General features: G+C 39.6%; 2 protein-coding genes across 12 annotated transcripts in view; both read left to right on the top strand.

The window, feature by feature from the left end:
- The window catches only part of nrcama (neuronal cell adhesion molecule a), a 55,645-nt gene extending 51,346 nt beyond the window's left edge, over positions 1–4,299 (top strand). For all 11 annotated transcript variants that reach the window (XM_081603853.1, XM_081603850.1, XM_017302839.2 and 8 more), the window contains one exon: positions 78–4,299. In XM_081603853.1, the coding sequence (XP_081459979.1) occupies positions 78–312 (235 nt within the window). In that variant the 3' untranslated portion in view covers positions 313–4,299. The remainder of the gene's footprint in view (positions 1–77) is intronic.
- Positions 4,300–5,986: 1,687 nt separating this feature from the next.
- On the top strand, positions 5,987–17,848 carry cntn1b (contactin 1b). Its single transcript, XM_008401003.3, has 24 exons — positions 5,987–6,125; positions 9,920–10,075; positions 10,182–10,217; positions 10,293–10,419; positions 10,492–10,673; positions 10,779–10,874; positions 10,992–11,204; positions 11,297–11,396; positions 11,686–11,870; positions 11,959–12,083; positions 12,189–12,306; positions 12,465–12,615; positions 12,699–12,826; positions 13,623–13,795; positions 13,929–14,052; positions 14,139–14,306; positions 14,421–14,570; positions 14,660–14,730; positions 14,817–15,069; positions 15,204–15,325; positions 15,881–16,070; positions 16,155–16,276; positions 16,369–16,525; positions 16,610–17,848. The coding sequence occupies exons 2-24, from the start codon at positions 10,021–10,023 to the stop codon at positions 16,684–16,686; spliced, it is 3,123 nt and encodes a 1,040-aa protein (XP_008399225.1). The 5' UTR covers positions 5,987–6,125; positions 9,920–10,020; the 3' UTR covers positions 16,687–17,848.
- Positions 17,849–18,181: the final 333 nt, after the last annotated feature.

The raw sequence follows: 18,181 nt of genomic DNA, 5'->3' as shown, positions 1-18,181 counted from the left end.
CTGTTTGAATCCCCATCAACGGCGTGAATAATTTCTCAGCAAATCTTCGCTCCTTCACCCTTCCGCCCTTTTAACAGTGACACCGAGGACCACAAGCCACTGAAGGGCAGCCGGACGCCATCCAACGGGACGGTGCGGCGCGACGAGAGCGACGACAGTTTAGTGGACTACGGGGAGGGCGGGGACGGACAGTTCAACGAGGACGGCTCCTTCATTGGCCAGTACAGCGGCAAGAAGGAGAAGGACACGCACGAGGGCAACGAGAGTTCGGAGGCGCCGTCGCCCGTCAACGCCATGAACTCGTTTGTCTAACGCGGCCGCCCTCCTGGCTGCGGCGGTTGCTACGGCCGTCCCCGCGTCACCCTGGCAAATGTGATCATCCCGGTGGTGACAGTTGCTAAGGCGACAGCCGTCGTCGCGGGCACCTACCTTTACCCTGTGGTTGCCGTCACTCTGCTGGTCAAGGCTGCCTTTACGCCAAGACTGCTGACATGTCCTCATCTCCACACCCCGGCAGCCCCAGTCGCACTGTGACCTACCAGTGAACACACACTTAAGAATCCCCCACAACCATTAAAAAGAAGAAAAGAGACGGCGAGCAATACTGAAAAGCAGACGAAATGTGCCAGAGGGGATTTTTAACCACTCAGACTGAGACGAGGCCAAGTGTACGTGCGTGTTAGTGATCTCTTAACAAACATGATAAATATAGCGAGTATATATAAATATATATTTGATGGAAGTATGGCAAATGATCCACAGGCAGGCTAATATAAGTGAATCACATTCATAAGCAACTGCATGGAGCAAATCGTGTGTCTGCTTTACTTTCCTCTTGTCTTTTTTTAATGTTTTTTTTTTTTTTGCAGAAGTATGCTGCATCTTACGCTGTATTTGGTGCACGCCTGTGAGCCAGGGTGTTATTTTCTTACTTGCAGAAAAGTGTTATATGGTGTTTGACATATAGAAGAAAAAACATGGCAGCAAGTGGTATTGTGATTCCAGCTGCGAAAAGAGTGATTCAAAGTAGAAACTAGTAGGTGTTTTTATTTAACTGCCTTTCTTTATTTTATTACAGATGGACTGTTTGTGCGTGTGTGTGTGTGTGTGTGTGTGCTAGAGAAAGAATGGGAGCTATATGTCCTGGTCAGGTGTGTCCGGTCGTAGTGCCTGAAAAGCCTGGAGAGCCAGCCTGGTGTCGCACGCTAGCAGCGCAGTGCTAAACTAAATGTTTTCACATTTTCTCACATTGCAACCTTATTATTTCAATGGGTTTTATTGGGATTTTGTAGGAGAGACCAACACAAGGTGATTCATAATCAATACATAGATTTCTCAAAACATTTTTCATTATGAAAATCTAAGAAAAGTGGCATGCATTTGTACTTTGCTGAATCACATTAAGCTTGTCCTTGCAGGTGAAAGTTACTTGGGGTGTCTCTCTACCAGCTTTCCAAATCTAGAAACTGGAACTTCTCCCCTGGGGGATTTCTCGTGTTATATTTCCACCACATTTTTCGTTTTGCATTTTGTTGGCGAAGAAGCTTAAGTTAGGCTGGTTTTTGTTTTGAGAATTGTGTCATACTCTTTTTTTGTGGTTAATGAAAGCCGTCACGATGCGGTTTGTTCACGGATTTTCTCAAACCTAAGACTTTGACAAAACATAAGCGTTTATGCAAAAAATTAAACATCCCCCAATGTATTTCCTCCTTGGTGATTTTTAAAGGCAAGTGCTGATAGTTGGAAACTTTTGAGGTTCCTTGGTTAAAGTTTTAGTTTCTGTTCATACAGTGCATGGGTTCTTTCCAGGTACTTAGATTTTTTTTCCCCCTCAACTGAAAAACATGCATGCCATGTATCTGGCCTCTGTGAGTGTCTGCATGCCCTCTAATGTCCTTTGTCATACAGGGTGAATGCCTCTGTAGTCTATTGTTCAAAAGTGAAAGGCACCCCCCCCCCCCCGATTAACAGGCAGATGTAGAAAAATAGTTGGATTTTGTTTGGATAAATCAAGGCGTAAAAGGAGCAGAACACAAATGCACATCGCCCTTTTGTTATTTTACAATTACAAAAAAAAATGTTGGTTACCATAAATCCTAATCCTTCTATTTTAAACATTATTAAAAAATACATTGGAGCTAAGGTTGTAATGTGGCAAAATCCAATAAAAAAAGTAAAAGTATCAACACATTTCCAAGCCACTGTGGTTCCAAACAGCCTGTTTGTAGTCTCACGGTTTTTACCATCATTTACCTTTTACTCTATTACCGTTACATTGTACCCTTGTTGCTGAACACTAATGACTGACCCAGTGTCGCTGTCTATTGCTTCCACCCGCTGTGCAAACCCTGTCAAAACTCTCCCATCTTAACATTAATTTCACTGTCATTAATCCTCCACCTTTGTTTTATGTCCACGTGCTCACGGAAATATTCTAATCGTACAAGTTTGCTAAGAATATCTGAGGTATTTCACGACGTGTTGGTAATCACAAAGCCGTCAGCATGGTTTCTAGTGCCTTTGTAGAAAACAGTTACCTAGATCCACTGTTCAATGCCAATTTATGCAATCCAAAATTTTAAAAACAAGGTTGATGTTCAAAGCTTCTTAAAAGGCACCTCATGGAAAAAAGTTTTTAGAAAAAGTTTGGTTTTTTTAAGTAGTCCTTAATATAAAGCCGATGATTACCTTTTTTTTTTGCCAGAAAATATGACAGATTTGACCATTTTGTAAGCTATAAAGAACAAATTAAGGGGAAACTTGTTAATGAAGGCTGTTCTAATTCAGATTTTCTTAGGGGTCCAGGTTCCTACACAAGGCTGAAAACACATTTCAAAAGTGGCAGTAAGTGCAAGGAACCTACTTTAGCTCTATGGTCATAGCTTTGTCGACAATCATGTTACTCGGCTTCCATCCTCTCATAAACAGAAAGCATCTCGCTGAGAGCTAAGCAATTCTAAAATGGGCATTTGATCAGAAACTAGACCACGCGTTCATGTCAAACATTCCCTTTCTCAACTCATTCATCAAAAACCTAAACTAAACTACTGCCAAACTGCTCACCAGATAACTGCCAGTGTGAACCAGCTTCACCACCTCGTCTTGTCCTATTGTAACCGTCACCATTGGGAAAAATAAGTGTGGGGGTGGGAGGGAGTAATAATAATACTGAATGTGGATACAAGTGTATCTGTTTATGTGAATGAAAATACTGCTTGTTTCATTTCAAGGAGTGAATGCACTGGTGACTTTGGTTTATGCATTTTTGCTTACCTTCTGCAGTATATGTTATTACAGTCTGAGTGCAGGTTTTATGTTTTTGCAGATGAAGTACAGGTGTGAATGTCTGAGTTCACGAGCGTGTGCGACACATGCATGCTGCGTGTGTGTGTGTGTGTGCGTGTGTGTGTGCGCGTGCATGCGTGAAGTGCACACTGCTTTCTATTGTTCCAATGTGTGTCCTGTAGTTTGCTCCTTCTGGACATAGGAGATTCTTTTCTTTTTTTTTTCTTTTTTTAAAAAAGCATTTTCATGTCTTTATCATAACTTGCATCAAGTTTTTGGGTTTCAACATGTCAGAACACCGCGTGTAGATATATGTATTTTCCGTTTATTGTAAATAACGGTTTGATTTGAGCTTAGATGTGTTAAGATCAGAGTTGGCATGGGGTGAGGAAGTTAGACTGTGAGGAATTAGACGACTTCTAGTTTTCACTCTTTGATTTAGTGTGAACTTCTGTTTTTTTTATTTTTATTATATATATATATATTATCGTCAGGTAAACATGTTTAGCCTACAGTATCGGGTATCACCTCTGATGATTTAACTTGTGACTGAGCTCTTGTGACACCTGTATTGTTTCTATTTCTGGCGGTTCATGCACATTTTCTGCCTTTTTATATTTAATATATATAAATATTACCAAAAAAAACAACATTAAGTGGACTATTATTTCAAAATAAGTTTGCACATCTAATTTAGGACAACCAGATTGTCCTAAATTAGATAACTTTTTTTTATGATTGTGCACTGGAAAATGAAAAATATACTACTAAGTTGGAGAATATAGTAGGACGGCATGGACACATTAACTGGTGCATTTCAGTGTGAATACCCTGGAAACAATGTTGCTGGCTGAAACGGTATATAATTATAACATTCTGGTTAAATGTTAAAGCTACATGAGAAGCATGAAAGGCTGTTGAATGGTTTACTTCACATTATAATATTGCAAAAATATTTTGTATTTTAAATGAAGTACAAAAAAAATGAATAAATGTTGGTTTCGGGATTTCAAATCAGTTTATTTTTGTATCCTTGCTGCAGTGCAACGTGTTAAAGTGTGAGATTTGGCTCCACCTAGTGGATCTATTCAATCTTTAAACATTTGAACGTTTCTTTTCAACTTGTGGAATCAGGGCTGGACTTTGATTGGACCATAGACAATATAGTTAATACAGTGTGACTTAAACCTCTTTCATTGTACTTGTTGTCCTCCTGGTGAAATGTGAACCTTTAGACTGATGCCTTTTTACACCCAATATGTTTTCCTACACATTTCCTCGTCCATAAAGCCAAGATTTATCGACTGCATAAAGAATCGATGTTGTGTTCACAGATTGTTCTACTTAACCGTCGTCTCTGCAGCTTTTTCAGAATTACAGTTGGCCTTCTTTGCTTATTAATGCTCTCCTTCCTTATTCTTTAAGGCAGCCATGTTTGAGTAAGTTTACAATCTTGCCGAACTTCACCTTCAGGTAACAGATTGAGCAGCATTTTGAGAAATGTTCACTTATGTTCTTTTAAGAATGAAAACATGAGGGATCTTCACATCGATAATGATCCATTAAGAAACAATTGTCATCCAGGTTTGTGTTTCAGAAGTGGTGCTATTTCAGAGTTCACGAACCCGTCGATTATAACAGTGGTGGGGATGGGATCTTAAATCGGCATGTATTGGGTCTTCAGATCATTTCAAGAACTTAAAGTAAATAAATAAAATGGATTATCATAATAAAGAATATTCATGCTGTAAATGTTAGTAAATAAAGGGGGAAAAAACGTCCTTTTTATGTGTATTTGTTAGGATTCGGGTTAGTGTGGGTACTCTTTCCTATAGAGGATCTTCGGGGCAGAGTTCTGACGGGCTGACGCACCCGCAGCGGATTCCGAGTGATTGACTGGTGGACCTTTAAGAGTGGAGCCGTCACTCATCGCTCGATGGTCCCACTTGTTGGTCAGGGTCTAATCAGAAATCATGTTGAGGATGTTCTGTTAAATGACTTCAAGTAACATTTTGGTCTTCCCTCAGAAACCGAGGTACCGAAGGAATCAAGCCAAGAACCAGGTCTGGACTACAAACGCGTTACCTGCCAAGACCGGACATCCCCGCCTGCCGCTCTCCTCCCCTCTCCATCACTGATCAAGAACGCTCCCGGATCCTAGCCTTTTCCCTCCGTGCTGCCACCCTCCGAAAAAACAGTAAGCGTATCCCTCTAACCCAGTCAAGATCTCTCAACTCCGGTCCCTACTAAAGTCTCCCTTCTCCGAACAGAACCTGAGCTGACCGGCCTACCCATCCTCTGGAATATAATCAGACTGTACCGTTTGAAATGCATTAAACTTTCACTGAACAGTGTTCTCTGGTGTTGTGTGAACTTGCATGTGGGTCAGGAAACTGAAATCCAACATGACAGTATTATCCTTGGGTGATATTGACATGTCCTTTTATGATCTTAAACTTTAAAGTGTGACATCCCCACCTCAAAATAAAAACAGAGAGCAACATAAAATGGAAAAAAATAAAAAATCCGCAGGTGGGCAAATACTTACGTTTTCATCATTTCCATGACGCCTTTGCCTGTCTGGGATGCGCAGCTGCGTCTCTCCTGCATCCCTCCCAGCCTCTCCTGCTCACGGACCAATCACAGACACGGCGTCGCCGCTCTCCTCACGCGCCGCTCTCAGCCAATAGAAAAGTTCACCCTGAACGGGACGTTCCGGCGGGTGGGCTTGTTTCTGGGGGCGATGCGGTTCGGGTTCGTGCGTGCCATGAAGACAGACTACTGATTTTTCTTTTCTTTTTTTTTTCTTCTTTTATCTTCCCAGTCCTTCTGCCTCGAAGGTAAGACCGACCGCGCTTCGCCTTTCGTGCCTCTTAATTTCTGTGGAATGTTTTGGGCTCGCCGTGGTGCTGAAGTGGACCGGCTCTGGAGTACCGCAATGCAGAGCTACGAATTACCGGTGCCGCTCCGGCGTCATTAGGGTGAGGTGATGTAAGGAGCTGCGCAGCTACTTTTTGAGGCGTTTTCCGGACGGCCTCGTTGGAGTCGGCACTATTAGGGGGGGAAAATCAGTCCTTCTGTAGTCGGAGTGGTAGACTTCTCAATAAACACACAACAGCTAGAAAGTAAAGGGAGGGAGGAGACGCAAGGTGAAGGTGGCAGAGGCTGCAAGGGCGAAGGGAGCTGCATCAAGGGATTAAATGGCCACTCCCTCAGTATTTACATACAAATGCAACCTCTCGCTTTTGAATGACCGATTTATGTTATGCTGCATGTGATCATTTTACTACTTTCTGTAAAAATCCTTGTAGATAGTTTTAATGCACAGAAACCCCTTTTGTAGGTCAAGTCAGATGGAAAAAAAAATATGACGGAAGATGTTTAATCATTTCCTAAAATGTTTTTTTTTTCTGAATTGGGACAAAAAATAATAAAAAAAAGAGGGTAACTTTTCGTTTAAAGCACTGGCCAATTTTTTACTGATTGTCTGCCATAGTGTTTACAAATAGTAACATCTGATCAGATATTGATCTGATTCTTCTGCCTTGTCATGCACACAAGGTAGAAATAGTTGATATTTCTTTTGAGTAAGCTTTATAAAAACCTTTCTTTGTGAAATTCTCCAGTTTAAAGTCTGTGATTTCTCAGCATATTGGCAGAAACCAAATGCTTGTGACAGGAAAACCCATACCGTCTCCTGGAAGTTCTTCAGCGTTTGACACAATGTGGTTAGTATATTATTTTTTAGGGATTTTTAATATCCAAATCCTACATTTAAATCAGGATTTATACATCTAGGATTAAAGAAGACAATCTCTTGTTTTATATATAAATTCAGAGATTGTTCTGACTGTGATTCTCTGAATCCACAAAGCCACAGCAGACATCACCGTTCAGACAGTGGCTGAAACGGTAGGCTTGGCTTAATACGTGTGACCTAAATTTCATGGCAGGAAATCCAAAGAGGATCTGTGAAGGGATTATCAATAGAGGGAAAAGCATGAAAACACTCCCTAAAAAAATTATCAGATAGATCTAGAATGGGATGGATAAGCTATAAAATGACATTTAAATGTTTTTGCATCCTTGAGACATGTTTTGTGACATAATATTGTCATTTAGGAGCTCTGATAGAAGAGACATTGCTGTTTCATGCTCTCTCTCTGTCCCGAAGATAGACAGAGGGCATATTGACTCGCAGTGGCACAACACATGCAGCTGAGTGCTGTGTGCTGTAGCAATGTTAGTGTTGAGTCATCAGAACTGCCTCCGGACCCAGAGCTGCGGTCTCCCCTCTAAACTATGGCTCTTCTTGGTAAAGAGCTTTATTAACGTTATGTCAGTGTTGTTTCTTATTCGTAGTTATTTGTGGTTGCTAACTAGGAACGACATTGTCCAAAATTGTAGCACTCCTTGTGTTTGATCTCTGTATAATTGATCTCTTACATAGAAATTTACACTTTTTCTTTGCTTTTCCTTGAACAGGATTTTTGCTCTTATTCTGGAGATCTAAATTGGAGGTGCACAGATCAACATTTTATGGACCGTTTACGATGTCTAATTTTTGGAACGTTTTAACCTGTTGATGCTGATTTTCGCCGATTCTGATTTTAAGAATTACAGGTTCATTTAGATAAGTAAAAATTTTAATAAGAGGGTTATTGGCACACCTCGAAATAAATGTCATTGCTGTAACCGTGCATAAAAATGGGAAGTTAAGTGGAGGGACATTTTGTGGTAGGAAAAGGTGCACCATCTCACATTTACACAATGGTCCACAGCAATATTTATAGATTAAAGAAAATGTTGCATTCATGGGAGAGCGCCAAGGTTAGCAAAAACTCACATTTACCAAACATCATGAAGATCACCAAGACTTTTGCAAAAGTATTTGAGTAATGAGATAAAAGTAGAACTCATTGTCAGTTATCTGCACTTGTAGTTTTTAGGTTTCGGTGGCCATTACTTTTTCACATTGACCTAAGCTGATTTACTGCTGTTTTCACTTAAATTATTTGAAAACTACGTCTTCTGTACATTGTCTGACATTCTAATTTATCTGATAGTCTGAATGTGACAAAAAACACACACAAGTCCTAAGAAGGTACATACTTTTATGCAGGCACTGTACAGGGCCACCATGTGTCCTTCCACACATGGTGCACGCAAGGTGTATCGGTTCCCATCCTTGCTATGTTTTCCTTTTATATTAAATGCTTCATCATCCAAGCAAGGATTCGGAGTTTTACACAGAAGAGCCCAAAACCTCTCTTGTTGGCGATTACCTGGCAGACAAAAAACCCCATAAAAACAAAAATTATTTACTCCATTTAATATCCATTTCAATCAGAATTTTCTGTGTAATTTTCTGTGTAATTTTCCAGCATAACGTCTGTGTCTGCACACAGAAGGTTGAGTCCTCTCCCAGTACTCTCTGCATTCTGCTATATATAGCAACTCCCCTCTGTATCTGTTTTAATCTTAAACCTCCAACTCAGCCTGTCTGATTCTTCCTTACTGTGCGATTACACAGCAAGACACACTGCATACTGCAGAGATACTTTCTGTTTTGCTCCTATGGGGAATTATTGTTGCGATTCAGGCAAGCATGTCTTTGTACCGTTTTTTTTTTTTTTTGCTGAGTCACTGACGTCCTTAATCATTCATATTTGTTAGGAGGATTGCAGATAGATAGGTCAGCTTGGAGCTTTTCTGTTCTGGAAAGTCTCACATATCGCCCTACTTACACATGTCCAGGTTCATATATGCTGATTCAACAGTCAACCACAATAGAACAAAATTAGAGATGCAATAATCAGACTTCTATTGATGATTTCTGATTTTTGTTCTATTTGACCAGTTGTTGCAGATTGTTAATTATAGTTTCTTGGCAAGAAAAAAAAAATCTAAACATTTTTTCCAATGTTCCTGCTATTATGCAGTCATTAGATACTTCCACTTAGACATGAGGCAATGTCTTGTGTGTAAGATATTAGTTACTGCAAAAAAAAGGATTTACTATTATTTTAAAACAAAGACAAAAAATAAGTCCAAATTCTAATTTAGTTTTAATATCTTGTACTATCATAACGAGAGCAACTTGCATTGCTGAATCTATCTTTCCCACAGAAACCTTAAATTTGCAGAAGGCTGCTGAAATTTCCAAATCCAACATGTTACATAATACACAGAGAATAAATGCTGGAAAGGATTAAAAAAAAATGTATTGAGCCTTACTGTTATCTGCTTACCGTCTTACTCTTCATAAAACTTGAACAAACCTCAGACATTTATTGGCCATGCAAGTGAAAATAGAATTTAAAAAGCTTTGTACACCTCTGGGTCGTCTGAATTCAATTTCTTCCTCTTTACTAATATTTTTCTTTCTTACAAGAACAAAATAGAAATACATTTGAGTCTTCATCCCCTTGTAACATCTTCCACACCTCGCAGCCCTTAGGTATGATGCATTTACTGACTCAAAACGGATCCGATTTAAGATGTCAAACAGCCAGTCACCAGTCAGGGGGATCAAACCGAATATTCACTGTACATTTCTCTCTGGACAAAATCCCATTTTTTTAGATGACATGCTCAAGTGAATGCAAATGTCTTCTGTTTTGGTCTCTCTCAGCCCACTCCAGTTCATGCCCTGTCCATACTCCTCCTTCCTTGCTCTCGTCTTCCCATCCATCTAACTTACTCGGTTGCACGGACTCTCCTTGCTGAACCATCATGGCCTCCACACCTTTATTACTGCTGGGCTTCTTCTCCTCTGTGTCCGTCACATGTAAGACTAAAACTATATTGGTAGAACAGATTGCAGACAAGTGTAAACTCAATGCATTCTCATCGTCGGGGATCATGACAATGTTTCAATGTTTCTTCCTGATTAGTGGCGGTCTTGTTTGGTGAACCCAGAATATATGGAGGTGAGTTTGAAACACCAAGGCTTATTTAGTGAGGTTTTAAAACACAAACTAACATATTTTCTTATATTGTCTCAGAGGACGCTACTGGTTATGGTCCCATTTTTGAAGAAGAGCCTATGGATGTGGTCTATACCGATGACTCACCCGATAAGAGGATCTCCATGAACTGCAGGGCCCGCGCAAATCCTCCAGCTACGTACAGGTAAGGAGGACATTTCTTTGTGCTCAGTATCTCTGGTTCGCAGCGCCACAGGCGTGGTATTTTCCTGCACAGGTGGCGCCGGGATAACTGGGAGATCAAGCTGATGGAACAACCCGATGAGCACTACAGCCTAGTTGGAGGAAACCTGGTTATCACTAACCCGATCCAGAAGAAACACGCTGGCACGTACACGTGTGTGGCCCGTAATATCTACGGCACTGTTCTCAGCAAGGAGGCCCGAATCAAGTTTGGATGTGAGCACAGGCATAAATTATATAACCAACAATATATGACTTTGAAAGATTGGTAAAAACCAGTCCGAAGCTTCAAGATTTCATCATTGTTATTTTCTCATGTAGATATTGAGGAGTTTCCTGATGAAGAGAGGGAACCAGTGTTTGTCAAAGAAGGCCAGGGAGCAGTTCTGCTGTGTGTCCCACCAAAAGCCTGGCCACGTATGTATGCACTCTTCATCGGTCAAAAAAATTAGGATTTGTAATTGTTTAACTCAAAAACTTGTGTTTAGATGTTCAAATTTCACCTTACCCACTCATCTATGTTTTTATTTTCAGAGGAAGTAAGCTATCGCTGGATCTTCAACGAGTTCCCAGTATTCCTGCCCACAGACCGCCGTCGGTTCGTCTCCCAGAAGACGGGCAACTTGTACATCGCAAAGGTTGAAGCTCAGGATGCTGGAAACTACTCCTGCTTTGTCTCCAGTCCCATCATAGGAAAGAGCGTCTACTCCAAGTTTATCCCTCTCATCCCTTTACCTCCAGAAGACGGTTAGTCGTAATCTGTGGCAGACTGAAATAAAAAAGTTCAATGTTTAGCGTCATTTATATTTGTCAGTTTTTTGTTGTTGTTTTTTTTCCAGGTGAGGAGAGAAAGTACCCAGCTGACATTAGGGTCAAGTTTCCAGACACCACTGCAATGCTGGCCTCCAATATTACATTGGAGTGCTTTGCTCTTGGAAAGTATGTTTTTAAAGCTTTCTTGGTAGGCCTTTGTAACATGATAAAAATGAGCAGGATGGACACAGACACAAAACACTTAGCTAAGGAAAGCCTTAGTCTAGTCTATAGAGCCGTAGTTATAGTTTTTGAAAAAGGCAACACATGCTATAAAACCACAAAAAATGTTGCAAAAAATTATTTTTGTAGTAAAGAAAGTTAAAATCTGTAAATGCGTTTGCAATGCAATAAAAGTGAATACTGTTCTCTAAGTATCGAGTTCCTGTCTTTGTTTATCGCCATGCTCACTCAGCCCCATCCCACATATTGTGTGGAGGAAGGTGGACGCCACTGACCTCCCTGCAAATCATGAGATCAGCGAATCAGGCGCTGTGCTCCATCTGTACAATGTTCAGTATGAAGACGTTGGATCATACGAATGCGAAGCCATCAACACCAAAGGAAAGGACTGGCATAAAAACTGGCTTTATGTGGAATGTAAGTCAAGTTACATGTTTACCTTTTTTTGTATGACATAATAATAATAATAATAATAATAATAATAATACTTGTTGTCTTCATGTAGCTGCACCTGAATGGGCAGAAACGATCAACAACACTCAAGTGGACATTGGATCAGAACACACAATGCGCTGTGTGGCTTCAGGAAAACCTTTCCCTTTCATCCGTTGGTACAAAGATGGATATATGGTAAAAAAATCTCTTTGTAAGCTTTTTCTTAAATAATTTTTTGCACTCTGAAGTGTTCTCATTATCCACGAAACTGCACTCCTCTCTGGCATGTGGTTCCTCTAGTATGGCAAAGGCGAGCTGAAGTTTTCCAGTCTAACTTTTGATGACTCTGGGATGTACCAATGCATTGCTGAGAACTACTGGGGCATCAAATATGCCAACGCTGAGCTGCGAGTTGTTGGTAGGTATCAATTCTTTTCTTTTCTTTTCTTTTCTTTTCTCTTTCTTTCTTTCTGTCTTTCTGTCTGTTTGTCTGTCTGTCTGTCTGTCTGTTTTTTTTTTTTTTTTTTTGGATAACAGTTATTTAAACTGAAATCCCCACCTATCATCTCTCACCAGCCTGGGCTCCAACATTCGAGCTCAACCCAGTGAAGAAGTATCTTCTTGGAGCCAAAGACAGACGCGTGGTAATAGAGTGTAAGCCGAGAGCCGCTCCGAAACCTCGATTCACCTGGACAAAGGGCAAAGAGGTCCTCTTCAACAGTTCACGGTCAGCAGAAGCAATTTCTTCTATGAAACAGAAAAATCATAAACAACTTTCTAATGAATTGACTTGATTTTGCTTGCTTGCAGTGTTTCTGTCATGTTCGATGGGAGCCTGGAGATCCGCAACGCCACCAAAAATGACGAAGGCCTTTACACCTGCTTCGCTGAGAATGACAGAGGGAAGGCCGACAGTTCAGGATATCTTACCATCACAGGTTAGCTGCATCATAGTAGCAGCATTCATACACCAAGATCTTCTCCGCTTTTTGTTGTTTTTTTAGTACAATTACTGCCTTTGAAACTAACTAGTTTTTAATCAAAAACATAAAACTTTGAAACTTAGAATAACTTTAGTCAGAACTTTTCTACGGTCTTTTGTTTTGTTTTGCGTGGTTGACACAATGGTGTTAAAATAAAATTATTTAAAGTGAGCTTAACATCAGCATGTCAAAATATGACTTGTTTTATAAAAAATGTTATGTTAGCTTACTGTCTCCAATTCTGTTGTCTAAAAAAGTTGAAATTTGTGATTTTTTTCTTCTAAGGTTTTGAAGTCCTTTGGAGTTTTTTTTTTTATATAAATTTATTCATTCATGGAAAAATTGGGAAAGACAATTTAGCCACTTAAATTCTTGCTATTTAAGTTAATCAGAAGTGTGTTAATACCCCAAAACCAGGGCTACATTTGACCTATTAATAAACACACACTTTCAGGTGCGTCTCAAGAGAAAGAATAAATACTTTGTAAAATTCCTCATTGCCCACTGCTATGTATAATGAAGGATATATATGTTGCAGTGAGCATAATTCTCTTCCAAGGAATTACTACAAACAAGAAGATTTTTGGTAAAAACCTGATGAGTGCTAGCATTAAACTGAAAATAAATATTTAATGTGATATGACAAAGGGTAAAGATAAAGATAAAATATATGTTTACACTCACTTACAATATTGTAATTCCTTCTTATTGTTGTCCATCATGATTTGGATTTTTTATTTTTTATTCTCAGAGGCAACAAGTATAACTGCAGCACCTGAAGACTCCGAGGTTAGAGTTGGAGACGAGGTGATTCTTCACTGCGCTGCTTCACACGACCCCATGCTGGACATCACTTTTATCTGGGCCATTGACTTCAGAGTCATTGACTTCAATGCTGAGTGGCAACACTATGAGCGAGTAATGGTAAGTCAACATTTTAAGCATTTTTTTAACCTTGTAAAGCGTTTTAGTTTTTGAGAATTTGCACGTAATTACTGAAAACAAGTTTCACAGTTGGAACTTTCCCGAGATCCGTTATTTTTTTTGTGTTGATCAGAGTGAAGATGGAGTCGGCGACTTGAGGGTAAAAAATGCACAGATTTGGCATGAAGGTCGCTACACCTGCACCGCTCAAACCGCGGTGGATGACGACACCGCTTATGCTGACCTGAAAGTCGTAGGTAATTCAGTGCATGAAAATAATAACCGAAACCACCATCTATCGTTTGCACTAGTGTTTTAAAACGATTTTACGTGAAACCTCCAGGTGTTCCCGGGCCTCCCGGTGTGCTCCGGATCGAGGAGATCGGCGACACCTGGGTGAAACTTTTGTGGTCCAAACCAGCTGAGCACAACAGCCCCATCCTGTACTACACTGTTCAGACCAGACACTTCTGGGCTCTGAATGAAGACGACTGGAAGAATGCCAGCACATGTGAGTCCTGATTTAGGCCAGCAGAGGGCCATCATGCTCCAAAGCAATGGACGCAATTCCAGTATAAGCTGGGGTTCAATCAAATTTTAAGCAGCTCTTAATTGCGTCCCTCAGCTCCAAGTGTTCTCGATGGGACTCTGGAGAAAGCAGACGTCACAGATTTATACCCATGGATGGAGTACCAGTTTAGGATCATCGCCACCAATGAGTACGGATCCGGGGAGGCCAGTATACCTTCGCTTAAGATCAAAACATGGGATGCCCGTAAGTACATTGACAATTGTTTTATTTATGATTGTGCCATAAGGCAGATTTTTAGGAAGAACTAACAAAAGGCTGCCTTTTTTGTGCAGCTCCAGTCGTTTCTCCCACAGACGTGGCAGGATATGGAGGTAGAAATGGCGAGATTGTCATCACGTGGACCGTAAGCTGCCAAATTCACGAGTTAAATTCATGCCTCCTCTAAGTTTCTAATGTACATTGATTTCTTTTTTATTCGGCAATCGTCAGCCTGTCCAGCCCTGGTATTTCTATGGCAAGAAATTTGGGTACATCGTTGCGTTAAAGCCTCACAATGCCTACGACTGGTATTATGTAACCATCTCGGACCCTGAGACGAGACGGCACGTTCACATAGATTCCTACTTCATTCCGACCGAAGAGGACTTCCTGGTGCGAGAGTTCCAGGTGAAGATAAAGTCATTTAATGTTAAAGGAGATGGACCGTACAGCCTCACCAAGGTCATCTATTATCCAAGAGATGGTGAGAATTAGTTTTTAGATATGCGCCTTATCAGTTTCTAATTGCATTTAATCTCAATTTCTGGTGCACAGTATAATTTTAGAAGCTTTGTAAATTCAAATATATGTTTTTTTTTTTTTTTTCTTGTCACCCAGTCCCAATAGAAGCTCCCACAGATGTCTACGCCAGGCCCGTGTCTTCCACTGAAGCTGTGGTTTGGTGGCTGCCTGTGGTTGATACTGGAACCGGACTGCAGCAGTACATCGAGGGATACCAGGTATGGAGGTTTTCCTCTCATTTTTTTAAACTAGATCAGCCAAAAATAACATGTCAATAAATACTTGGATTTGTTTAAAAAATAGACAATATTTACAGACCTCAACAGTCAAATTTGCAACATTGCATAAATTACATGGAAAATATATTAACAATCTTAACAGATTTTTTTTTTTTCAAATCACAGCTGTACATTAAAGTTACTGTACAAGATTTTTTTCTGTTGATTTTGGTTCCACACTATTTTCAAAAAAAATTATTTATACTGCAGTATAAGAAGAAAGTATACTGCAGTAGTTTTAGTCTCATGATCATCTTTTTTTTCAATAACTGTAGCCATATTTGCTTTTTGCAAATAGCATGTGATACAATAATCTAGCTGTTTCTTTGCCCTTTACATCAATGTCAGCCTATTTAAACAACACTATCATACACACTTGAATCCAAATTTGTATCTATCTTCACTTTGTCTCTATTTCCCAAGTTGCTACCTATGCCTTCAATGCTATCCACAAAAAAACCCACAAGACTTACAAAAATGTATCCTACTACATAGATCAAATACTGGAGAAAGTATGACGATCCAGAACCGGGGGCAAATCGCATATTCGTTCCAGCTTCAGTCAATCAGACCCGCCTGGAGAACATGCTGCCAGATTCGCACTACCTCATCGAGGTCCGGGCGTTCAACGGAGCAGGTTTTGGACCGCCCGGCGAACACTGTGAGATGTTCACAAAGAGGCCACGTAAGAACAACATGAAAACGGACAATCGGATTTGTAACAATGCTTTTAAAATACTTTTAAAATAAGTAAACTGTTTCTCCGCAGCACCCTCTGAGCCTCCCAGAATGTGGCGCTACGTCACCTGGACCGGACAATGGTTGTACGTGTGGTGGGATCACATCCAGTATGACTGGTTTGGGAACGTTTCTTTCCCCCTCTACTACAAGGTGGGTGCATTTAGCGTTGTTTCACCTCTATAGTAAGAAAGCATTCAGGTTTTAAGGCTGCTAGGATCTTTTACAGTCTACTCCTTTGTCAGGTCATGTTTAGAAAGACAGGGTACATCTACGGGAAGGTCTACATCACTGGCTGGCACTTTATGGACTTCCCAATGCCTCAGCTTGGAGACTATGAACTGATGGTTCGTGGTCGCTATGAAGGGGGAGATGGCCCAGTCAGGATGATAAGTATTAAGGGTAAGAATTAAGATAATAGTGGGTTATTAAGTAAACTTCTAGTTGTTTTTATTGTTAACTTTTTTGATGTTTTTTTTTTTCCAGGTAAAGCATCTCTGACCACACCCACAATCAGTTTTTTAACCTTGTTGCTGCTGGCGCTGTGTATTACAGGTTTGTAAATTTAAGAGTGAAGCAAATATATTGTATATAATGGACTATGGAAAGCAAATAATAGGACCTTGTCATGAGAAATCTTTACATGGTAGTTCAGTAACTAGTATCTGTTTTTTGTGACAATACACTGGAAATTTTTGATTCCCAAATTAAAATGGATTGCCGCCACTTATTCTGGACCATGTACTGTACAAAAACAGCATGATATCTAAAAGGAAAAAGTGAGAATTTTAGCTGGATTTTTTTGGAAACAAGATCAAAAATGTTTAAAACACGGAGACGCTCTTCATGGTAAATAAAAACAAATGACGACTCCTGGAGCCTATATTTAAAACACTATTTAGAATTAAATAAATGTATAGAAGGCCACTACGCTGCACAAAAAACACTTGTTCTTGTGATCTTTTTACTTAGTTTATTGTGTATATATTTTTTTTAACTGTTGAAATGGAACTTGCACTCAAAACATTACAAACCATTTGTAGGTTACAAGAACAATCACTGACGTTAGAAAACAAAGATTTTTATGTACAAAGTGATATGATTCATTTGTTTTGCTTTTTATAAAACACAGTCAACTTTTATATGTATATTTTATTTATTTATTTGCCTTTGTTGAAAAAATTCTTAGACATTTTCTTAAAGGGTGGTATGCGGTCTGAATTATTCACAAGTGGAACACAATCCATGCTGGTATTGTTGATATATTTTAAAAACTGCTGGGATACAAACAACCTAATTTGGCATATTTTTCTAACCGAGTACTGCATTGAATGTGGAAAAGTTTTAGGGGTCAGTGTGAGGCCAGAATTCCCACAGAAAAGCCACAGGGAAAACATGACGTTAACATTATTATACAGCATCATTTTCAACTTTTTCATTTCTGGTTCACTGAGGTCTGTTCAGGTCTTTGTAGGGTTCAAAATGGTGGACTGAGAAGAATAACAAGCTTCCCTCTCTTTGCAACCCAACTTTTGGGTCACAATATTTGACAAAGTGTTTAATGCTTTCTGTCCAAACAGCATAAACCCAGCAGTTTTTTTTTGGTACATATTACAACATTAAGGCCATAGATAGGGAGCTTAACTGATGTACAGCTATATATGTATCGTAATGCCACTTTCCTTTATGTAAAGCTGGAAAACTATTAAACAGATTTCAACAGTCTTGATATTATTTTATGATCTTCTGTGCTCACCTCAAGATGTCAGGTTTGAGTTACAGCACATTGGAATTGTTTGAAAATGTAAAAACCAAATACGTTTGGTAAAAATAGGACTCAATGAAAATAAAAGAAATGTGGAATCTCAGAAAACACATTTCAATACAATTTCTGCAATCTCACCCACAAACCATAAAATAGGCATTTACTGGTATAAGACTTTATCTGTATGATAACCTTGATTAAAAAAAAGCAAAAAAGAAACAAAACAATAAAAATCTCCAAAATATATACCATGTTGATTTTACTTTATTTCTAAACTTTAAACCAACATGTAT

This window comes from Poecilia reticulata, chromosome 23 (assembly GCF_904066995.2).
Source record: "Poecilia reticulata chromosome 23, P_reticulata-male-v2, whole genome shotgun sequence".
In the NCBI taxonomy this organism is placed as follows: Eukaryota; Metazoa; Chordata; class Actinopteri; order Cyprinodontiformes; family Poeciliidae; genus Poecilia; species Poecilia reticulata.
Note: the sequence above shows the minus strand (reverse complement) of the source record. Positions and strands in the feature narration are given on the sequence as shown.

Coding starts and splice junctions, on each gene's coding strand:
- cntn1b (XM_008401003.3), top strand. CDS start 10,021: ATGGCCTCCACACCTTTATTACTGCTGGGCTTCTTCTCCTCTGTGTCC. Junction 12,307..12,464: donor CGCTGAGCTGCGAGTTGTTG/GTAGGTATCAAT, acceptor ATCTCTCACCAG/CCTGGGCTCCAACATTCGAG. Junction 12,616..12,698: donor GTCCTCTTCAACAGTTCACG/GTCAGCAGAAGC, acceptor GCTTGCTTGCAG/TGTTTCTGTCATGTTCGATG.